This window comes from Anser anser (assembly GCF_964211835.1).
Source record: "Anser anser genome assembly, chromosome: 28".
Taxonomy (NCBI): Eukaryota; Metazoa; Chordata; class Aves; order Anseriformes; family Anatidae; genus Anser; species Anser anser.
Window position 1 is genome coordinate 1,732,935 of NC_139749.1, and position 23,629 is coordinate 1,756,563.

The 23,629-nt window shown below is 59.6% G+C and overlaps 1 protein-coding gene across 1 annotated transcript in view; it reads right to left on the bottom strand.

Annotated features, from left to right (window-relative positions):
* The window catches only part of INTS3 (integrator complex subunit 3), a 39,483-nt gene that overhangs the window by 13,439 nt on the left and 2,415 nt on the right, over window positions 1–23,629 (bottom strand). Inside the window, exons 2-15 of the mRNA XM_083813833.1 lie at window positions 22,973–23,056; window positions 21,800–21,883; window positions 16,771–16,884; window positions 16,457–16,541; window positions 14,831–14,897; window positions 11,150–11,294; window positions 10,115–10,244; window positions 6,860–6,957; window positions 5,882–6,073; window positions 4,868–4,955; window positions 4,246–4,325; window positions 2,193–2,284; window positions 1,250–1,356; window positions 345–464 (exon numbers count right to left, since the gene is read on the bottom strand). Of these exons, the coding sequence (XP_083669959.1) occupies window positions 345–464; window positions 1,250–1,356; window positions 2,193–2,284; window positions 4,246–4,325; window positions 4,868–4,955; window positions 5,882–6,073; window positions 6,860–6,957; window positions 10,115–10,244; window positions 11,150–11,294; window positions 14,831–14,897; window positions 16,457–16,541; window positions 16,771–16,884; window positions 21,800–21,883; window positions 22,973–23,056 (1,486 nt within the window). The remainder of the gene's footprint in view (window positions 1–344; window positions 465–1,249; window positions 1,357–2,192; window positions 2,285–4,245; window positions 4,326–4,867; window positions 4,956–5,881; window positions 6,074–6,859; window positions 6,958–10,114; window positions 10,245–11,149; window positions 11,295–14,830; window positions 14,898–16,456; window positions 16,542–16,770; window positions 16,885–21,799; window positions 21,884–22,972; window positions 23,057–23,629) is intronic.

The following is a 23,629-nucleotide window of genomic DNA, read 5'->3' on the forward strand; positions in this document are numbered from 1 at the left end:
GTGAAGCTCCGGGGAATCGCCACACAAGGCGACGAGGCCCCACTGCCTTTCCCTTTGAGCACAGAGCTGCAGCAGCCCCACGGAGCCGGGCTGCTGGCGGGGGAGGCTGGGCAGCAGGAGAGCATCGGGCTGAGCATCTCCTGCAGATGGAAGCCTGGGTGTTGAAAATTGGGTCTGCCTTGTGTGCAGTGATCCCTGCTGCTGACGGAAAGGGGCTTTGAGGGGCTGTGCTTACAGCTGGGGGCCCTCCCGTCACGAGGGGGACCCGTGGCAGAGCGCTGGCTGCCACTGCCCCGACACCAAGGTGCCGAGAGCATCGGTGCCCAGCTGGCTGCACCTCTCACCTTTGCTGTTCAAGTCCTCTTCATCGTCACTAAAGGCGGCCTCGGCGTTGTCATAGCAACTGTCATCTTTGTCTGACATGTGATTGTCCATCTCCATGGAAACGGGTTCCTCAATTTTGACTGCGAGAACAAATGCAAAGGGGTGAGAGCAGAAGCGAGGTTACGGCGGCTCCTGGCACAGCCCCGGGGCAGGACAAGCTCCGCTCATGAGTCACCACAACCAGGCTCTGGCTAAAGCTGAAATGTTCTGCACAGGGGAAGAGAGATCCTGGGCGAGTGACAGGCCCTGGAAAACTCACGCTGGGGAACAGGACTCCCCGTGACTCCATTTCACCATCCCCATTCGGGGCAAAGCGCGGCAGCGCCAGGGCGTTCTCCATCCGAGCTGCCCAGCACCCCTCCTGCTCCATCCCTCGCCCCAGCCAGCAGCAGAGCCCAAGGCCCCGAGCAAAGCCACAGCCCGGGGAGCTCCGCGAGGCCGTGGGGCTCGGGGCAGCAGGGTTTGCTGCTGAGATGGGTTCCTTCTGCCAACTCAGCTGATGCAACGGCAAGGACAGGCTCACAGGCACAGCCCTTCAGCGGATATGGCCGAGCAGCAGCACTCTCCTGGAAAATTCAGGTTGGAAACGCTTGCTCTTTGTTTAACCTAATTAAGGTTAATCAATTAGCCTACAGAGACGAAAGGCTAAGTACCCCCCATGGAACAGAGTGAGAAACAGGGAGCGAGCAGCTTTACCGTACTGTGGGGCCGGGATGAAGGGAGCTCGCAGGCACCCATAAACGCAGGCACCCAGGGCTCTCATCTCCCTGGGGCCCGGCTCTGACCTCCTGGCAGCGGCTCTCGCTGCGGGACAGCTGGGGGAAGCCCTGCTGCAGCCTCCCCCTGCCACCCGCCCGCTCCCTACCTTCAATGGGGGGCGAGGGCGAACTGCAGAACTCCGGGAATTTCTCCCTCAGCATGGCTCGCAGCTCCTTGTCCAGCTTGGGGTTGTCAAAGAGAGGGGCCAAGTGGCTGTGTTGGGGGGTAGGAAAGGAATGGGATGAGAAACAGCTGGGATGCAGCCCCCGCTTCCCTACAGAGCTGGAAACCCAAAGCAAGACCTACCAGACCCTCCAGCCACTGCACAGTCCTTAAAGCCCTTCCCTTCCCCAGTTCCTGGCAGTCCCCCAAGGGCCACCCTCCTTCCACAGCCTCGTTCATCTGGTGGCTTGCTACCAACCCCAAAAAGCTGTGCTGGGCTCTGCAAGGCCTCCTGCCCCAACCCTCCCCCTCTGGATGCCGAGGAGAGCGAGCCACGAACGCTTCCAGAGCGTGATGAGCAAGGGACAAGCCTCCATCTGGGCCCTGCCTAGCTGCTCCCCGGTGCACGTGCCAGAGGATTTCCTCCCTTCTGGCAGGGCTTTGACTCGTCCTACGGACCGCAGCCTGCCAGGTCCCACCTTCCTTCCTGCACAGCAGCTGGGGGGCCCTCGCTTTGCCACCACCGGGACCTGTGTCACCAACAGGTGCACGGGAAGGGAAGAAGAGGCCTCACCAGGATGGGAAGGTGGCTGCTGCAGTTATCTGCAGGCTGGAGCACCACGAGCAAGGCTGCTCAGCTCGGTGACCAGGAAGGTGGAGTGGCTGCAGCCTCCCTGACTGCCCCAACCCCTTGGCTCAAGGGACTGCTCTCAGGACGAGCCCCAGCACCACAAAGACAAAGCTATGGCTTATTCCATGGGCTGTATGCAATGCGAATGCCTCTTGCAGGGACTGGGGTTCATTTCGACCAGGCTGGTGAGACCGGGGCCCCGGAAGGCTGGTGCACAGCAGTTCTATGGATGCAGCAAGATTCAGGGACGCCTTACGCCAGGACTCGCTTCTCCACGATGTGGGTGAGGGAGTTGAACACGCCTTGCCGCACGTGAGCCTCCAGCGGCGGGTAGAAGTTGGGAATGATCTGAAATCAAGAGAACGACCATGTCAGTGCCACGAGCACTTCCCCGACACAGCCGGGACCAGCCAAGGTCCGTGGCCCAAACTCTTGGGCCATGCTCGCCTCGAGCACGGCACCCCAGCTGCTCTTGACCAAGAGGGGCAGCAGGAGAGCTCCGTGAGTGCAGCATCTCAGGGATGGAGCACAGAGGGAGGACCACCCCGTACCTCTGGTTCCCTACCCCACAGGACCGGCCTGCACATCCCCCAGGGATGAGAAAGCTCCCGAGGCAGCATCCGGGCAGTTGAGAGGCTCCAGGGCTTGCCAGAGCCACGCTCCAAGCAGCAGCGAGCGCTGCAGGAGCAGGGTGAATAGGAGACGGACACCCCAAGCAACATTCGGCTGTCCACACGCAGTCCTTTGCTTCTGGCGAGAGGAAGACAACTCCTCCCTGCAATCTGGGTCATCCCGGGAACCTTCCACCCAGATCCTCTGCCAGAAGGCAGCAGTTGCTTTTGGCCGCGGGCAGCCCTGGGACGGGAGCGCAGCGAGCGGTGCTGCGTGCGAGGGAGGAAAGTGACGCAACGCGCGGCTCTTCCAGCGCTCACGCCACAGAAAGACCCCGCTTCCAAGAACTCCATCAGCCCTCCCCGGGACCAAATTACTGGAACCAGCCCTCTTGGCACCGCTGCCCCAGTGCTGAGGGGCACAGCCAGCTCTGTAGCTGCTGCCCAAGCAGGGCCTTGCTTTGAAAGGGAGGCGACGGGTCTGACCGGGGAACATCGCAAACAGATTCTGTTTACCCCCAGGGGATGTCGCTGGGCCAAGCACTTCATTAGGTACTAAAGGGAACAATTCAGAAGCCTTTTTCCTACTAATGCTCATCCTTCTGGAAGGGTTTATTTGCAGACATGGGAAGTCTTACACGCCTTCCCACAGTGGCATTCCCATTAATGAATGACACATGGGCCCGGGGCTCAGCGCTGCAGAAACAGCACTGGATTTACCAAGAGACCACACGGACTCACAGAAGCCTCTGGTGGCTGGTTTGAAGAGGCAGATCATTCAGCTGAGCGTCTGCAGCAGCGTGCCTGACTATGGTCTTGGCAGATCAGTCGGGGAAAAATCCCTCCTTAATTTAGCATAGGTAAGGGGAGGTTAAAAGGGCTCTCTTGGGCTGCCGGCAGATTCTGAGCTACTCTGGGGGCTGTTTCGCAATCGAGAGGCACAGTGCAAAACCAGATGATGCACTGAGGAATGCAGGGGAAAAAAAAAGACGGAGGAACAGCTTTTTTGTTTGTTTGTTTCTCTGAAGAATGGGCAGTGAGATGACACTGTTTCGCAGCTCAATTATCACCGGCTTTAGGGATTTCTGAAACGCCCTTACTGCGGGATGCAGCGGCCTTTGCACCAGGAACTCCCTGGGGAGTGAAGACATCTGCCTTGCTTGTGCCTGTGCTGCTGGTGTCTGCCCTTTGGGACTGTCCAGCACAGAGCGAGGGGCAGCTCGCGGGGAGCAGGCTGTGCAGCTAGCCAGTTTTAGCACAGGAGGGAAGGCACCGACCTACCCTAACGCATTCGAGCGCCAGCAATGGGCAGCGGGGGATGGCTCAGAGGAGAGCATGTCCCAAGGGCATGGTTGCAGTCCCTAAGGAAGCAGCTCCTGCCCAGCACACTTCCACTCCCGTGCACCAGGAGCAAGCAGACGAGGCTAAACCAAGCCCCAGGGGCTGGCACAGCGACCAGCTCTCTTTGGAGAGTGACTTCTGCTCAGCTGGGTGGTTTAGGCAGGGGGGAGATGGCCTGCGGGGCTCCCTCCCTCCTCACCATCCTCTCTTCACACTGTACAGGAGTCCCTGTCCCACCGGTGGCAGAGGGACCGCACGGACCCCAGTGGCTGCTCTCAAAGCCACCACCACTCAACCCTGGTCACGCAACTCATCTGGCAAGCCAGGGAACTCCCCTGGGAGCGAGGGGTGGCTCACCCGGCACATGAAATCCAGCAGCGTGGCGGTGATGGCAGGGTGAGGCTTCATGGAGTGGTGCATCACGAGAATGGCAGGCTCTGGAAGGAGAGAGCAGGGAGCACCGTGCTGAGAGCCCAAAGACACCAACACCCTCCTCTCCCCCCCAACCTGCTACCCTGCTGCCCCCCCAGTGCAGAGGGAACCCCCTTCTTTTGGCTCCTCCGCACCCCTGCCCTCATCCAGCTCCTAAATAACATTTGGGCTTCAAGCAGCAGGCACGAAGCAGGATCCCCGTGGGCAGGAGCAGGGCTCTACCAGTCCCTGCTCACGTGCCCCAAGCCCGGGGACAACCCTGCAGCCAGGCACGCAGGGACGGACACGCTGGGGCTGGCCACTGACCCTGGGGAAGAGGCTTGCTGCTGCCACGTGGCAAAAGCCACAATGGAAGGGGGCTCCGACAAAGCAGCTCCCCTGCAAGCTGCCAGACCCCAGGAGTTCAGGGCAGGGGAGGGAACTGATGCTCTTTGGAGATAATCTGTCGGGCTTTCCCCACCAGATCCCACCGCCTCCACCAGCTCCAGAAGCCGTTAACCCCTTCTTTGACCCCTGCCCGTTCAGAGATGGGCTCCCCGCAGAGTACCTATATTCATGATGCTGTCCTTCTCGGGGTTGAAGAAGAGCCAGTCATAGAATAGGGCCAGTTTGGCATTCGAAGCAGCAACGTTGGACTAGAGAAGAAAAAAAAAAAATCAATTAGTGAGTGCTGAGCACCGCTCTCTGCGCACCCGACGTGCCAGGCCCTGCTGCTGCGCGGGGAGGGGCAGCGATGCTCTTCCCACCACCAGCACAAGGCAGGGCTGGCCCCAGCTCCCCCGGGCACCTGCTGCTGCTCTGGGTGGGTTTTCAGACCGGGTGGGAAATTCCTGGAGAAACCTGCCTGCTTTGAAAGCAGCTCCAGCCAGAATAAGCAGAGCAGCAGAGGGCAAGGCAGCCCCGAGACCGAGAGATACCAGCCACGTGCTCTGCCTGGCTACAACCTGCAGTGGTGCTGAACTGGACTCCGCGTCTCGTTTGGCCTTATCTGCCACGTGCTCATGGGCACAGCAACCGCCTCCTCTCCAGCTTCTGCCGTTTGACAAGTGCTGCAGAGCGCAGTGCTGGCTGGGAGAAGGAACGACTGGCTGGGAGGAGGGAGCAGGGGCGATCGAGGCTGTAGGGAGGCCTCGGGCTGCATGTGCTCTCTCATCCTGCTTTAACTGTAGAGGCCTCCAAGATTTGTCCAGGCACAAAAGCAAAGTGCGTGACAAGTTAGAAGTGAGACGGTGAAGTTTATGCTGGGAAAGCCAATCCCAAAGGCTCCACCATGCAGCACAGCCAGGACTGGAATGCAGAGCCCAGAACAAAGACCGATGTCCTAATTGCTGCTCTGCAACTCTCCTCTAGCCCAGCCAGCAAAACCTAATCCCAATCTCCCCAACAGCTTTCAGCATCAGCAGGTTACCCTCCCCTTGCAGGGAAGGGATCCCACGCAGTTACGTGACTCGCTCTCAGGCTTGGCTGGAGTTTGGGAACTAGATTACTGCTGGAAAAACGTGCTCCCCGAGCTGCCGCGCGGCAGAAGGAGCCGAGGGTGCCTCTGGCCCGCAGGACTCACCGTGCAGGTGGTGAGCAGCCACCCGATGATGGCCCAGCGCGGGAGGATGTCGGAGCTGAGCACCTCGTTGGAGGGGTGGACCACGCCACAGATGTAGCGTATGAGGTCGCAGCGCAGGGACTGGCTGTCGGGGGTGGACAGGTACTGCCGCTGAAACCAGTCCTGGTACCGCTTCTGCTGGCCGAACCGCACCTGGAGGGGAAGGGGAAGCCACAGGTTTTGCTCAGAGCTCAGGGAAAGTTTAGAAAAACCGCCAGAACCACCAACGGGCTCGTCTGCCATCCTGAAAGCTGCCTCTTTTGGCAGGCTCCCCTTCACGCCCTGCTCCCCACCAGCCCCACGTCGGCAGCATCTTCAGAGAGCACGAGGAAGCAAAGGGGCCATTGTGCAGCGCGCCGCCGCCTCCAGCCGAGCGGATGGGACCACACGCCCCGCGCGCAGCACGCGGCGCAGCCCGGCGAGGGGGGAGCAGCCCTGCTTGGCGTGCGAGCGCAGATAAGGGTTAACCCCCGTGCTGTCGCAGCGCAGCTCCTGGCCTCTCTCGAACAGCGCTGCTGTTGTCAGAGCTCTGATAACCCACCGCATCGCAGCCATTCAGAGAAAGCGCTTGCCTTGGAAAGCGGCCAGCCAGGAGCAATGTTCCCCTGCAAAGCCGTTTTGTGCCTTTTAATGAATACCAGGGATGTCTCGGGCCCAGCTACATCAGCTCCTGCCGGGCAGTCTTTCCTCCTCTCGTTGCCATTAGATGCCAGAAGCAAAGAACACTTGCACCAGCCCTGGACAGCCCTTTCCTTTTAGCTGCTTGCACCATTTCACCCTGCAGAAACCTTCCCTGCTGAACCGTGGCAGCAGCAGGCGTGGGTGTTCTGCTCCCTCTCCCCAAGTAGGAACGGGGCTGGTGCAGGGTGGACCCGTCAGGGACGAGTGCCCTCCTCCCCCGTGCTGGCACAGGACCCCGAGTGAGTGCGAGGGACTCACCCGCGAGGTCATGAAGAGCAGCTTGGTCTCCATGTCGGGAGTGAGGCGACATGCCAGGAATTTGCGAGAAGTCCTCGACTGGAGGAGCTGCAGGACACCTGGGGAGAGACAGACAGGGGTCAGCGTCTGCACAGACCCACGGATGGCACCGAACGGGATCTGCTTGGGGTTTTACCAACGTCCTCAGTGGGGTCAGGTCAGAGCATTAAGCTCTGTTTCCCTATGGCCATAAGCACTGGAAAGAGATCGTGATTTTGGCTTGAAAGGTCTACTAAAACATCGCCTGTCCAGAGATCAGTGGGGACATCAGTGATCAGAAGGCAGGGGCAAGATCTGGGTGAGGAAGCCCGGACACCAAGGTGCAAGCTATAACCACCACAGTACATCTCCCGTATCTTGCCAGGGAGCACAAAGATGACCTTAGACTTGTCCCTGCCACTCGTCCCACCCCAGCTGATGGCTTCAGATGGAGCAGTTGGCACCAAAAAGCAGGGCTGGCATAAAAGAGCGCACATCCAGGGCTCTGCCAGCATCTAAGCCCAGCTCCTCCCCTGGTGTAAAGGCGCCCAGATGTGAAGATGAAGACCAGACATAAGAAAAAAAAACCTCGTGCGTAAAGAACAGAGCTGGGGGAAGGCAGAAGGGGAGGCTGCAAAAGCCACTCATCATTCCCGGGCAGCTGGAAGAGGAGGAATTTATGACCTGAGCAGAGAGGCTTTGCTGCCGCTCGACAAGACCTGAAGGATTTACAAGGCCGCCAGCTCCGCCGCAGACAGGCGGGCGCCGGGGATGCTGCACGCACGAGGTGCGCTTCGCCCTCCCCGTTCGCGGTTCGGGGGCTTTCTCCGTGCCATGCAGCCAGGTCGCACCTAGGGGACGGGTAGGGGGAAGCTTCGGAGCAGGGAGCACGGCTGGCAGCTCCTGCAGAGCTCAGGGAAAGGCTGGAGCAAGCTGCGTGGCAGGGGAAGGGAGCCGCAGGAACACCTCACCGGTGAAAAGCTCCCGGCACGACGTCCCTCGGAGGGACGGATCCTGAGCCTGGAGCCTCCCGCCCCGCTCCGTGCTGCTGGGCTCGGGCCCCAGCCACGGGAGCGCGGAGCTCAGCGAGCCTGGCTTGGATCAGAGCAGCACGGAGCCGAGCACATGCGCTGGCAGCTGCTTGAGCTAACAGCCACCTCGCAGAGCAATTACGGCAGGCTCTCAGCAGGTGGCAAGAGGGCAAAGAATAAGTCCTAGGAAAAAGGCCAACTGCAGGGGAATTATTTTGGGGAGCGGGCTCTGAAGCACGAGTGAGGCGCAGGCGTTGTCTCGGCTTTATGGATCATGCCCGGGCGTTGTCTCACCTTTGTGCATCATCAGGCAATGCCCCTGGCTGGTGGCGGTGGTGTCAAACAGGAGAAAAACAGAACCACGGGAGAAAGGGCAAAAGCCGTGGGGAATTTGCTGCTTGTCAGCAGAATATGAGTCAGGAGCACCGACACCAGCCCCGGCTTAGGGATTATTTTGCTGGGTCATTAGCGTGGCTAGAACTGCACCAAAAAATCAGGAAACAGCCCTGATGAGCGCCCTGGACAGATCAGATTCTGCTTGAAGCCCCCCAAGCCGGCTGCGGGGTCCTCCGCAGGATGGGGAGGAAAAGCCCAGAGGCTGCTGCTGTGCACAGCCAGGAAGAGCTCGCTTCTCCCTGCCGCACCCACGGCTGCAAGGCCACGGGTAAATGCCACCGCTCCACAGCAGGAACTGCACGGAGACACGCTCAGCAGCGCGTGCACTGCCCAGGTGTGGTCTCACCTTTGTGCATCGTCGGGCAATGCCGCGGGCTGGCAGCGGTGGTGCTGAACGGGAAAAAAACAGAACCACAGGAGAAAGGGCAAAAGCCGCGGGGAGTTTGCTGCTTGTCAGCAGAGAACGAGTCGGGAGCGCCGATGTCAGCCCCAACGCATGGATTGCTTTGCAGGGTCATTTGGTTAAAGCTGCAGCAAACCAGGAAAATCACCCTGATTGCTGCCCCTACCAGCGTGGGAAGGGAGAGAAGCTACAGAGATGCTCGCTAGATGCCCCAGGACGCTCCAAAAGCATGAGCAGCTACAAAGATTCAGACAGAATTGGGAATGCTTCTAGTAGAAAGGCTTCGGGAAGAAGAGGCAGGGCTGAGCCTCCCTTCAGGCAAGACTAGGTCTCTTCTGCCTCCGTGAGCCCCACGAGCCACCTCCGATACCCAGAAAGGAGAACTCGGTCCCTGCAGCCCTTCAGCTGGCAAGCCTCAGCAGAACCAGCCATGACAGGAGAGGTTCTGGAGATGGAGAAGAAGCCAGAGATCGCAGAGCTTAAGGAGCATTTAATCAAACGATGCGCTGCGAGTTTCCCTGAGCATAATCTGAGACCTTTAAAGTGACGCTAACACGGCCCCTGAGAGGAGAGCAGGCACTGGGGGTGGGGAAAAACACTTTAAAGCCCCGTTTCCAAAGACTCCCTCGAATTGCTGCAGACAGATAATGATGTGACAGCCCCTAGTGAAGTGAATAATTTATAGCTATAAAAATTATAAATGTAACACTCTCTCCATCACATCTATTTTACCCCAGACTATGCAGAGTGCTTCACAGCTGCGTGTTTGACACACCTAGAGTGGAAAGCTACTGGGAGAAATGAAATCCCATTTAGAAAGTGTCAATCGCTGCATCTTCTGGGCTTCTTGGTTTAAAGCTACGGAGGTTCCTTGAGGTCTCTTCTGGAGAGTCTGAAGAACTCAGACACTTTATATCTCTGGGCTTCTGCTTCACCTCAGCTTATAAATCAGTTGATCAAGAAAACTAATTATGGAAGTGTGAAGTCCAGAACCGGCAGTATGATTCCATGACTGCTGTTGTGGCCCAGCTGCATTCCTGTGATTTGTCCACCTCAAACCGCCTGTTCTTCAAAGCCCCTCGCAGCCAGTGGAAAGCTGCTTTTGGAGGCATCTCCTTCCAGTCAGCAGCGAGAAGAGGCTCTGCAAACAGCCACGTGGGCCCCGACACCGACGGAGGTGGGATCACACGGGGTAATTATAGCTCCCCCTGCACGCTCTGCTCTAAGAGAGCATCTGGGAAGAACCCCCACGCCCAGCCTGTTTTGCTTCGTAACGGACTGACAGCGGCGTCAGCAGCCTGCCAAAGGCACACGGGGTGGCTCGGGGCTACTGGGGACGCGGCAGGGGCTGTTCCCTGCCCGCGGGCAGGGCAGGACGGATCCGGCCGCCCCTTCGGCCCTGCCTACCTGTGAACTGCGCGCTGAGGACCTGCGGGTTGTGGATGATGTCCTTCCAGAGCTGCTCAAACTCCGGTATCCTTGCGACGTTCTGCAGGAGCCGCACGAGGTCACGGCCGACCATGAAGCAGTCCATGAACTGGGGAAAGAAGAGGAAAAAGCCTCACCGAGTGTTTACCTGCTCCCAAGCAGGGGGAAGGCGCTGGGGGGGTGGGTAGGAGGAGGGGAAGGGAGGAACACTCAGTCCTTCAACCTCACCGCCGGCTCCAGATGATTCACTCTTTGCACAATATCTACACTCCTGCCCCTGGCAGCCTGCCCCTCTTTTGAAGTTAGTAGGTTCTGAGAGGCAGGGTGACAGGCGGGAAGGTCAACGGCTATTTTAAAATGTTCCCTCTCTTGCAAAGCAAACAATCAGCCCATAAATCTGACATTTTGTCTCCAGGACCGCAGCCAGTCTCTGAAGCTCCGACTTCGCGCTTGGTCCTTCTTGCCCAGAGAGGAGGAAGGGGAGAGCGGGCAGCGCGTCGGATGGGAGCAGCAGGGACCTCGCAGCCCGCAGGGCGAGGATGCTGAGCCCAAGGACGCCAGCCAGCACCTGGCTGGTGGCTTCTCCTGCACAGGATGGACTAAGGGTGGCCCGGAGCTGGCTATCATGTTCTCCACCAGCCTGCGAGGCCACCAGCTGCCTCCCTAAGGGAGGAGCTGATATTCCTGCGGCTATTTTAAGCCCCGACAACCACCGAGGCACCACAGCAGCAGCAAGGGAACGGTTTCAAACCTTGTGGCCCGAATAGAACAGACTGGAACGAGGCAGCCTACTCAAAATGGTTCAAAAGCTGTTCACAGCCTGCGCTGGGAACAAACCAGGCACCGGTGCCAGCAGGGTGCACGCTGGGGTGACCCCGAGGAGCCAGCAGCTCTCACGCTCCCAGCTTTTCCTATCCAAGCATGGCACGAGGAGCACAGGCAGCGCCACGCGCGCAGGCACAGACACCCCAGGGAGCCAGGCCTCCCCTCCCAGCCGTCCCCCAGTTCGCTCACCCGTTCGCGGAGGAGGGAGATGCAGAAATCCACCTCCTTCTGGCGGAGCACCTGGAGCTGAGACGTTCCGTGGTGGTCCACGATGAGCCGCAGGTACGTGTACACTGCCATCGCTATCAAGATGCTGCTTTTCAGTACCCACTCTCTGCCAGAGGAAGGAAAAAAAAAAAACAAAAACATTTTCAGCCACATCTTAGAGGGAACCACGACAAGAAATTATATACAGCGAGAGAGACCAAGGCCAGAAGAAACCAAGCACTGAGGAAAGGAGCAAGGGCAGGGACTCCAGCCTGGAGAACGTTCACCCACTGACTGTTTGCCCTCCACAACCGGCTCCGTGCCAGCTCTCGCTACGCTTTGGGCCACCCCTTCCTCCCCCGTGGAGGGTCCTATTGCAGTCTGCCAGCCGGGGGCTCGGACCCAAGCTCTCTGGCAGGGTGGCAGACACACACAGGAGCTGCTGGGTTAGATTTCCAGGGCCACGGAGGTGCTCACAGCCACAACAAGCTGAGCTATTTGCAACTGCAAGCGATAACGTGCTCAGGGGTGAGCACAGGGAGCAGCTCCATGAACACTCGGCCTCGACGCTAGCACTGCCTGCCACAGGAGCATCTCCTTTCATCCCTGCAGCCATCCAGCACCGAGCAAGACACAAGGCAGCAGGACGAGCTACAAAGGACCTTCCCACAGGGGCAGGGCTCCACGCTGCCTGCCTCAACGGGCTGCTCACGAAGCAGGTGCCTCGCACGCAGCTGAGCCATGTGGCGCTGCCAAGCAGAAAGCCACCCCTTGTGCTGCCCGAGGGGAGAGACAGCACGGCAGCAGGGATGCAAGGAAGTCAGCATTTGTTCCTTTTCCTTGGCCGGAGCAGCACGTGCAGCTCGGGCAGCGCATGAAGAGCTGCTGCTGCCCCATCTCAACCACCCGGCAGCACGGGGGGCAGAAGGAAAAGCACAGCTGCGACTACGGGGACGCCGAAATGACAAAAGGAGAGAGCTGGGGAGAAGGAGATGTGCTGATTTGCAAGAGGACAGATCTAGCTACATAGAGAAGGTCTGGAAACCGCACCAGGACAGACAGCACAGCACAGGAATCCATCGCCCTCGGAGCAGGGCAGAGGCGAGGGGACGTGGCGAGCCTCGCCTGCAGCACGAGTGCCTACAGGCACGGTCATACTCCACTTCTGCGCCCTCGGAGGGCAAGGCGGCTCACGGAGCAGTGCTCCGGAGGCTTTCTGCAAGCAGATTTGTTTCCCAGTTGTATGGGCGGGTGCCACAGCCCTGCTCCCCTGGCAGAGCGCGGCCGCCAGCCGCCGCGGCTCCCGCGAGCGCCCTGCCCGCTGGGTGTGCCGCGTTCTCGCTCTCCCTTATCTAACTGCAACAATAAATACTCTCGGTCCATAAAAACGACCGAGTCAGCCTGGCTGTTTGCGCTGGATGCCAGGAACGGTCCAGGCCGGCTCGCTGCCTCCCGCGTGATGGATAACCCGCAGCATCTCCCGGCTCAGCCAGCCGTAAATCAGAGCCCCGCAGGAGTGCCACCGCCGCGTGTGGCAGCTGCACCGCCACCGCCACCTGAAGAGACACCAGCCCGGTGGCAAATGAGTCAGCTGCCCTAAATCACCGGAGGGAGCCTGGGAAGACGTGACAAGTGTTTGCTTTCCCAGGCTCTTCTCGCTGCATCGAGCTGGCTGCGAGGAGCTGATTAATTAAGCGGCCGGGCAGCGTGGCCGGGCGGCGCTGCGCGAGGTTACGTCTAGGGAGGATGTGGGAGTAATTAAGGCCGGGATCCTGGGGGCTGTCAGGTCAGCGTCTCCCCCTTTTCCCAATGAGAGCTGCGCAGAAAAGAAAAACGCTGTCAAAGGGGGGGAAGTCAGAAGCCACCCACAGCCCCAGGATTCATCGATCGGACAGGCAGAGAAGATGAAAACGCTTGGGGGAAGCGCTGCGCTCGCACAGCCGTTAGCAGCGAGCAGCGAAATTAGCGGCTGGCTTCCGAGAGGGAGCGGAGTGGCCTCCCCTCCAGTGTGGGCAGTGCTTGAACAGCAGCTTTGTTGTTACTGGTTTTAATTAAACCAAGCACTCAACACTCTGAATGTGGAATCAGATCTTCACATGCGTGGCTTTAATTAAAGCTCTGCCTTCCCCCTGATCAAAGGGCATAAATCCCCACGGAGAGCTGCAGGTTCTCCTCTGGGCTCGCTCCCAGGCCTCAGCTCTCCTCGTGCAGGGTTTCTGAGCTGCTGCAGGATGATCCCCGGGCACTCCAGCAGCACCTTCAGCAGGGGCCGAGCCTTTTCCTTCCACATCTGCTCCTGTCAGACTCCTTCAGTGATCGAGCTCAGCTAGCACTTAGTGCGCTGGGCTGTCTCCTGCAGACCCAAGGCCAGATGTGGACTCGGATCACCAGCGAGAAGCTGTTTCTCCTCCAGTCCAGCTGTTTGCAGTTATTTGTTTGCAAGGCAAAAGCTGTAACGTGCTTTGGCGAGACAAGCAGAGCTTCGGGGATGTTCCGAGGCGCGGACTGGCAGCAGCGAGCAGCAGCAGAGCACGGCGAGACCACGTTAAGAGCGGGTAAAGCTTGGAAGCAGCTGGGAATGGAAGAGCTGAGCTTAGCACGAAGGGAGCCGGGGAAATGCTGCCAAGGAGCAAAGGTCAGAGAAGCCCAGGAGATCTCGGAGGGTCTCTCCACGCTTCCTACAGCGAGCCCGCACAGTGGGGCACTAGATGGCACTCACAGCAGCACGCATCGGCACAGCTAATCCCGGAGACAAATCACCAGGACTGTTAGCCGTGGCCAAATAAATGCTTTAACAACTTGATTGTTAACCACAGTAATAAGCGATTTGAGGAGAATCGCTGCTATTATAGACAGCGCTTGGTGAAAAGCTATAGGCTATTTAAAAATAATGACTCTGCCCAGTTGAGGGCTGCAGCTAGGAATTCTGCTTATCATCAATTAGCGGCTGCTTTGCCAACAAAGGACAATGCAGAGCCCACAGGACAATACTTCCCAGATGGCTTGTCCCCAACAAATTAAAGTTGCAGCCCCAACGAAGCAGGAGCTGTTTAAACACAGGAAGCTTTTTGGGCAATTAACTCTGTCCTACTCCTGCGAAAGGAACACCTCCCCCGCAGCTCAGGAAACGCAGGAAGAAAATATTCCTGGGATGCTGCTCGGGGGCCACGCGTGCTCCTCCGCACGCCGGGTGCTGCCGTGGCACGGCCCAGGTGCCGCACGCTGCGGCACGGCCGTGTCCTCGTGCAACGCCCGCGGGAGGCTGCGGGACAGGCACCAGCCTGGGCAGAGCGTCTCATCTGACGTGGCACGCAGCCGCTCTCCAAAGCCCGCGGAGGTTTGCTAACGGCAGGACTTGAGGACGCCCTCCCACACACAACCTGCAGCAGGAGGGCTTTGAGAGCGAGGGATTCGTGGCACAGCCTGGCAATGTGCTTGGTGACACGTTAAGGGAACGCAGGGGTCTTTTGCACGGGAAACCCCATCAACGCACTCCCACTCAGGCTCGTGCTGCAAGTGCTGCTCCCAACCCTGCCTCTCATGCACAGGGCAGGACGACAAACCCTCCTGGCCGCCAGGCGAGGCGCGCGCTCACCCGCGTAACGCCCGGCCGCCGCTCTCCTGACAGCACCAGCCTCCGCCAGCGCCTCCTGAGCACCGTACCTTTGCTCCGTCAGGATCTCCAGGACGTTCTCGGCCAGCCAGATGTTCTTCGCAGTCACATCCCCGCCTGAAAGTGGGAAAACAATACAGGAGAGAAAAAACAGTTGGATTAACGGTGTGGTGGTGCTGCTGGATTCAGCTGGACCACCGACGGCTTCAGTGCCTGTACCCCCAGCAAGGAGAAGCTAATTAAGGGCTCTGGAGCACATCCTGCTGTCTGCTCCTACTCTGCCCGCTGCACACGCTTGGCTGTTCCGAGATGTACTGATAGCGTGTTTATAAGTGCAGCAGGCTGGCTTTCTGTTAGGGGATCAGGGGGGTCTTTACTGCAATCTTGCAGAAGAACTGGAATAGGGAGTCAGGAATTATCCTTTCTGGAAAGCAGAGGAGAAGCCAGAAAGGGGTGAGATTCAGTAGCTGGGAAAAACAAAACTAAACAAAAACACATTCCCAGCTGCTGAGCCTACAACAGGGACACAGCATCTGCAAAGAACACCCGAGCTGTCCAGCGAAGGCCAGGTGTCAAAGCAGAGTCTCGCCCTCTCAGCGTGGCCCTTCGGCACGAGGCTGGAGCCCGTGGCCAAGGCCACGAGGAGCGGAGGGCCTCCTGCGGCGGGGGCACAGCGAACTGCTAGAGCAGGCAGGCCAAAACAACGGGGTCACAACAATTAAGGCATCGTAAACGCAGTGAGAAGCGAGACTGCGGCGTCCTTCCAGAACAGCAGGGGCCCTGAACGGGGAGGTGTAAGCAAGGGGAAACAAGGGATGCCTTCACCGATGGGTTTTTAAATGCTCTGTTTACGCTGCGACGACAGGGCCAGGACAGCTTGGCTCCCGCTCAGGACTCTGTCCCCTCCCTCCCCGTTCTTCCTCCCCTGAAGAGCAGACCTAGCAATTTCCAATCCAGGCTGCCCCGCGTCACGGGCACACACAATAAAAACACAATGTCAGGTTTTATGGTGGGACGTTAATTCCCCCGCAGTGGCCAGCACCAGGGCTGAGTAGGGAACACGGAAGAGGCACCGTTCCTGTGAATCCGGAAAGGCGTGTGTGCGCGCACAAGTGTGGGGTGCTCACACCAGGCCCGGTGGGAACACGCTACAGGCTTCCATACAGGCAGCCCCAGCTCCCTGCGAGAGCTACTGACTTTACACCGCATCTCCGATGAGTTACACGGCTCTTGTCATCGCACAGGTCAGAGCGGGGACCAGGGATGATGCCGGTGCTCGTGTGCAGCGTGACAGGGTGAAAGCTGGCAGCAGCAGGAACCAATTCGCTTCCTGTTCCAGCATTTGCCAGAAGCCTCCTGGCTCTCTCTGTGATTCACTCCTCGTAGAGGGTGTTGGGAGCAACAGACTCGTGAGGGTTTATCCTCTGCTCCATCCTTCCTGGAGAGATTTCCTCACCAGACAGGTTGGGGCAGGCTGAGCGCCTGCCAGCGAGCTCTGCCCCTGCCTGTCCCGGGTCCTGCGACGCGGGAAGCCCGTCCGGACCTGGCCGCGCAGCAGCCCGGGCTCTGGCTCCGACTCCAAGCGCAGCACACCACGAGCCCTGCTGCGTGCCCAGCCTGCTGGCACGAGCAGGCGGACGCAGGCAGATCCCGCTGCCTGGGAGCACGGAACCCACCTGCGATCTGCTTCATGAAGGTCATGCAGACGCCGTCCGCGCCAAGCACGCCGCTCTTCACCAGCTCCCGCAGCAGCCACACCAGCTGGAGGGGGGGGAAGAGATGAGCGCAGGTTCTGCCAGACCCTCCCACGACACCTCCCCACAGCACCCTGGGTGCCCCTGTGGCAAACGCCACCACCACCCCGTATTTCCCTTCCACGATGCGGAGCAAAGGAGCTTGTCCCCAAGCCCCCCCAGCTCCAACGCCCTCTGCTCGTCCTCTGCCAGGCTGGCACGAGGAGGAGGGCTCTGGGGAGAAGACCTCTCCTCACCTGGGTCCGACACGTGTCCTGCAGCTTCAGGTACTTCTCCATGAGGATCTGGTTGATCTTGTTGAGAACAATGTTCATGCCATCTCGGCTCACCAGTGCCAAGTCCCGGTAGCACTGCAGCAGAGGACGGCAGGAGATGGTTACAGATAAGGGACCACAATGGAAAACATACCGTTGTTGTTTTTGTTTTTTTTTAAATCAAAACCTGATTAGATAACAGCAAATAAACTGATCTCAGGGGAGGAGGAACATCAAGGCAGGCAGGCTCCGTGGCGTGACCTGAATCAGCATCCCAGGGCCAGGCCAGGCCGAGCCAATAATGCTCCGGGGCATTACAAATGACAGCTGGATGCGCTGGGTTTAGCCCCGGGGGCCAAAGGTTTCGCACTCCAGAACAGACCCCGTTGGGTGGCTCACAACAACCTCCCCCGTCCCTTCATCCCAGCCCTCCCCGGGCTCTGCCGCGGCTCCGGAGAGACCAATACCAGAGAGGAAAGACAGCCAACGGTCCTTGGGAAGGATCAATGAATAAACAATCCCATCGAGATAGGGCGAGGAAGGACCTTATCGGCCAGCGGCCAGGAAAAATGCTGGCCAGAGAGCAAAGGTGCTGGCTCTCCCTTCCCCTCTGGTCAGGGCAGCAGGGGGTGGAGGGCGCCGAGGAAGTAATTTGCTAAGTAGCTCTGAATGAATGTTAATTTGCGCCGGTAAATGTCATGATATTCCCGAGAGCAGGGGTCTGCTCTCTGCATCCTACTTCAGAGAGTTAATGAGGCCTCAAAAGATCCCTTTGATTAGGCTCCCCGTGCTCAGGCTTTCTCCCTCCCTCTTCCATAGAGAACCTTTTAAAGAAATAAAAACAAAACTACAACACCACCACCACAAATCAGAATCCGAGAGGTGCAGACTTTTTGGGGCCTCCAATTGCTTTTGAAATGCTAAAGGAGTACCCGCGAAGCAGAGCCAGACTCGGTGTCTCCGCGCAGGCTGCTACCTGGCCAGGATCACGCATCTCCTTTGGGAGAGCAGCACATCCATCAGGGAAAACGCCTGTGAGGAGGCAGCCCGGGACACGGCCAGCCCGGGATGCCAATTCCCCCGAGCTCTGCCCAGACTCGGGGTTTTTCCTCCGTTGTTTGGAAAACGCCAGCGCTGTCAGGCCCCTGCCCTGCCTGGATCCTCCTCCTCTGCTCCAGTGCGGGGTCAGGGCGACCACCACCCGTCGCCCCTCGCCCGTCTCTCACGGGCAGGTTCGTTTCTGCGCCCGGGGGAGCAGCAGGGAGGTGAACGCTTCTCACCTTAGCAGCTTTTCTTGGCGGTCAGGAGCTTCTGCTGCGTTCAGGGAGCTCCTTTTCTGGGTCACACACCTGCCCTTTGCATTTCTGGTGGCCGTGCGGGAGGTTCAGTGCCCAACTCTGCGTTTAAAGCCACTTTCAGGTCCTATGACACAGCTCAGAGCACGGATTAGCTCCCGACGGGCTGGGCTGACCCTGGCAGGCCCCAGGAGAAGGGCTGCAACGAGCAGCCAGAAGAGATGCTCCAAGGAACTCACTTCAGCGTCAGTCCCAGGAGAAGGGCATCACAACCCTGCTACCTCTGGAAGTTTGGCAGCTCTTCCTTCACCTCGCTTGCTGCAAACTTCCCCAAATGTCAACCACCGCAGAAAACCGCAACACAACCCACACAAAGGACGCTCCCGATGCCTGCTCCAAAACACAACCAGAGGAGCACAAATCCCCTTTTATCAGCGGTCACGGCAGTGCCGCTTCACTGCTTGCTCAGACAGGTCCGACCGGACCCCCTCCTAACAGCCTCGGGCACAAGGATGGCAGCGATAATCCAAAGAAAGGTGCTGGGAGAAAAATTCTCAGGGCTCCGCTGCCGAGGGGGCGGGGAGAGGACCTGAATTTCTTGATTATTGCCAAGGCTGCAAACAATCCATCGCCTCCTCCCCGCTCTCGGCAGATCGGAGCCGCTGCTCGCGCAGGCCATTTAATTAACAGGAAGGAGCAAATGATAAATGTTTGCTTTGAATGAGGGACTGGGGGGGGGGTGGGGGGGGGAAGAAAACAGCCGTGGAGCGGAGGAGCGGCCCCCCCAGCAGCGGGGCCGCAGAGGCAGACGGCTGCCGGAGGAGGTGTCAGGAGCTGGGCTGCGGGGAGGGCTCCGTGCCCTCTGATCCCGGAGCCGAGCGTTAATTAAAGCGAGGGGTGCCAGGCGGAGGAGGGAGACGTGACACATCGGGGGCTGGCACTTGGATATTTGAAGGCGGTCAGGCGTCCCTGCTCGCAGCTGGGGGAGTTCAGCACGGCTAAGCTCCCCCGGCTGCAGCGTCAGGGCAACGAAGGGGGAGGAGGAGGAGGGCTGCGTGCCCACCGCCAGGGCTGGCCACCGCTTCTTCGCCCCATCGGCCAGCCGCTGGGGCAGCTCGAGCCCCCTCCCGGAAAGGGAGATGCTCTAACCAACCTCCCGGGAGGAAACGGTGGCGCCTCCAGCTCCGAGCACCAGCAGCAGCAGCCGGGGGACGGCGCGGCCACGGGGCCAGCCTAGCCCCAGCGGCGCGCGGGGGCCAGGCGCCCGCTAAGGAATGCAAGATGCCCGAGCAGATGGCACGAGATGCCTCTGCTGGCGTGCTGGGGCTGCGGCACGCGCCACACAGCCCTGCCTGGCTTCTAGGGCAACGAGCACACGAGTACCCTTGAACGTAAACACAGCCCGCTGCAGCGGTCTTGTCTTTTTTCTTTTTTTTTTTTTTTCTCCCCTGGGCAAACCAGCGGGCTCACGGAGGAAAGCGAAGCCTCCAGGGGTTGTGCCGGATTCAGGGCAGCACCACTTCCACAGCATCCTCGCGGGGTTTGATGCTCCCCGATGCCACACTCTCGTGTCACACCGAGGCCGGGAATCCTCCCCCAAGGACCAGAGGTGCGGAGGCTGCCGCAGATGACCGGGGCTGGCTGCGCTGCGCGCCCAGGACCTGTAGCTTCTTGCTGGAGGACGGGCGCAGCTCTGCCCGTGGTGTGACAATTTCGGAGCTCTTTCAAGAGCCCCGCAAGGTGCCCTATCTGTCAGGCAAGCGTTAACCCCTCTTGGTAGGCACGGGAGCAAAGGCAAGGAGAAAATCACCCCCGAAGCCTAGCAGAAAATCACCGACTGCCTTCCTGTCCCTGCCGTCTGGACACAGGGCAGGTGGCAACAGCAGATGACATCAGAGCCCAGCGGACTGGCAGATCCAATTACTCCCTGAGAAAAGGGCCGTGCTCCCAAGAGCAGATCTGACAAGAGCAGGAGGACCAGCCACGTCTAATTACCGGGGCCATGAGCAGCGAGCGTGCCCCCAGCCTGCCGCCTCCGAGCGCGCGGGGGTGCCTGCCAGCGGCTCGGACACGCGGAGCCAGACTGCTCGCCCCCCGCCAGAGGAAATTGCGGAGGGGAACGCACCGGAGAGGCTCTGCTCTGCCCCTCGCAGCGCGATTGCCATGCAGACCGAGCGCTGGAGCTGGCCGGAGTCACCCTGCCTTGGCTTCCACCGCCCCGAAGCACCTGCCCTCCGCATCCTGCACTACCCACGCTCAGCTAACGGCGTGCGGGTGCTCCCCACCAGCTGCGGCCCTGGAGGAGAGAAGAGCATTTTATTTGGCGGCTCCCGCACCGTGCCACAGCTGCTCAGAAAGGAGATGTGCTCGGCCACGCTCTGAGAGCCAGCCGGGTTCGGCCTCGCTGGGTTTGCGAGTCCAACGTCTTACGTCCGGTGCACGAGGCAGAATCAGGCCAGAGCCAAAGGACAGCAGGGCGGGGGACTGTGCGAACAGGCTTTAAGGAGGCAGAGCAAAACACGGCCAGAAGGAAACCCAACCTGCACCAGCACTGTGAGCAGCCGGGCCTGAAGACTCCCAGGAGAAGCGTGTTTTGCTTTCGAGATGCGATTTCAGGGGAGCAGAGCTGGAGCTTCAGCGACAAGGAGCGTCCCGCCCAGCAGCGCCAAGCCAGCCGCGCGTTCTGGGAGCTGATCTGGATCCGCGGCTTCGGCGGGGAGAGCTCTGCCCTCACAGCAGTGATTAAATCAGGAGAGGATATTGCATGAGTCACCTTCGGTCCAGCACAGCACCAGGACTTAGAGAGCATCCCTGACGGCACGGCACGCCGCTGCGCTCGCAGCAGACGCTGCCTTCCTGCCTTGAGTCCTCTTCAACCCTCTTCAGCCCTGCTCAATGCCTGGCTGCTGAAACACATCCAAACGAGGACCCCCCGGGTACCTCTTGCCACGCGCAGCCCTTCCAGCGGTGCTTTTGGTTTTCCTTTTGTGCTGCTACAACCGGGTCTGGTTCCTCCAACAGAACACCGACTGCAGCTCCCTCCCCGGGCTCCCCCATTTAGCAGCAACGCTGCCCAACCCTCCTCCAAGGTCTTCAAAACACAAAGCATTCATCTTCACGTGGGTAACTAACAGCAGTTTTAAAAATCACAGTGTAGAGCAGCATTAAAAAGTTATTTAAAAATTAAACCCGGTCTGTGAAATTAACAGAAGCGACCTGCTAATATGCAATTTTCTCCAGGAACTGAACGTGTTTCTTCTCCTCGAGAGTCTAAACGATTATTTCTGTAGGCATCTACGCCCAGCCCCCAGCCCACAAATCTGTTCTGGGCCTCCAAAGGCCAGGCAGAAGCTGAGAAAGGGTTTATGGTTTCTCGAAGACTCAGTGCTCGCCTCCCACAATGAAAAACAATTAATTCTAGGGCTGCGAGAGAACCCAGCCAAGCTCCCTTCCCTGGTGGCAGCGTCTGCATTCCCCCAGCAGCAGCTGCTGCAGCGCCTGTGCCACGTGGACGTAACAAAACCAGAAATGGTCCAAGCAGAGTCATTGCCCTGCTACAATAAACAGGGCTCGGCGCTGAGGACCGCAGCCAGGCGCCTGCTGGTGTCTGCACGAGACCAAAAACCTCCCCAGAAGCACCTCTCCAGATCCCCGGCTGCCTGGAGAGCAAAAAACCCCTCGGGAAGAAACTTGCGGCGGGCGCGCGCGTGCCTTACCTTCTGCGCCTGAGCAGGTTCGGTCAAGACCAGAGTGAAAAGACCCAGGCAAATCTCCTCGTGCTGGGGGGTGCCCTTGCATATCTGCGGGAGAAAAAGCACGCGCCGCCTGTGAGCAGGTCGGGGGATGTCAGAGGAAAGCAACGAGGGGAGGGAAACCTCCCTCGAGGCTGCGCAACGGGTGCTCAGCGGGGCAGCCAGCAGCCCTCGAGGAGCTCAGGGCAGGATCACAAAGGGACACAAAGCGCACGAGGCCTCCCCGGCACCGGTACACACCGGTGAGGTTAACGCCGGGGCGAACCCCTCGCGGCACAGAGAGCCTTGCAGGGATTTTGGCGGCACCGTCGGAACAAAACGCCCCGAACCCAGCAGATCAGGAGCCCGGCAGGAGCCCCGAGCCCTCTCCTGCCGCTGGGGACCCGTGGGGGCTCTCTCCTTCCAGCCCCCTACAGCCTGTTCGTCCTCGTGGGACAGCATTTCATAGCTTCCAAGCCTTGGGTCCAGCCTGGGTCGCCAGCTTTTTCCCCATTAAGGGGGAGGCAATGTTTTACCACTGATTCCAAGAGCCCAAGGTGTTCTGGGGAGGGAAAAACACAACTAACAAGTCAGGGAGCCCATTAAGATGTCACACGACAGTTCTCCTTATACGGTAACGTCTGCAGCCCGCTGGCAAGTATTTTAAGCCGAGGCAGAGTTAGAAATAAATGCTCCATCCTTCACCAGAGGGACTGAACCTGCCCCTTCCAGCGGGCTGGAGCCTGGCTGTTTGGAGGCCAAGAAAAAGCTGACCTGAGCGGTGCAGGAGGACAAAAATACCCGAGAAATGCCAACGCCAGGAGCATGTGCACAGAGCCGCGGGCGTGCGCGGCGCTCGCACACTGGACAGGGACACACGCAGCGAGAGCTGCGCCCCGGCTCCGCTCCCTGATGCGCTGCCGGACGAGGATGAGAGCGCCGCCCTTTTGCCTTTTAACCACAACAGCTCTGAGAATCCTTGACAGGTTGAGAACAGGGAGAAGGCGGCAGGCTCCATCCCCCAGCCTCTCGACGCCCGCCTGCTCTTTGCGCTCGCTCCTGGGCGGCGCGGCCTCTCGGGGACGCGCGCGGGCGCAATGCACCTCGAGCGATTTCTGCCGGGCAGGGCCTCTCATCCGCCCGGGAGGCGACACTTACGTGAGCGTTGAGGGCATCGTTGGCCTCCCTCTCCGACAGCCCACTGGTCAGCGACGTGACGATGCCCACGCACCTCTCCAGCCTCTGAAAAAAAGACGAGAGCCAACGTCAGGGCTGGGCCCAAAACCCAGCGAGCCCCCAAACCCCCTCCCAGCCTGGGAGGCGACCGCTTCGGGGACCCGAAGAGCCCAAAAGTGAATGTTCTTGTTCAGTGACGGTAATTCTGATGTCATTTAGACCCGAGGCCGAGGCACAGGCTGATTTGCAGGAGCTCCCTCCGAGCAGGAGCCGCAGCAGCCCCGGGTCTCCGCAAGGCCCCTCGCCGCCGCTCGGCAGCCCGGAAACCTGCTGCTGGAGCTGCTCGGCGCCCGCGGGACTTCTGGCCGAGAACAAAGAGCAGCAGCGGGTGTTTTCAGGCAAGCAGCCCCGGTCGCGAAGTGATGGGAGGCCACCCCGGCCCGCGGTGCTTCGTGGCGGCACAGGTGCGACTTCGGAGGAGTGCGCGGCAGAACCTTCCGCTCCACTTGAGAAATCGGGAGCGGTTTTTTTTAGCAGGGCTTTTGCAAATTACTTCTCCTGGAGCCGATGGCTTTGGGCTGCTCAGAGATAGCTCTGAAGCAGCCAACGCAGCCCCTGCGCCGCCTCCCCCGGTACGTG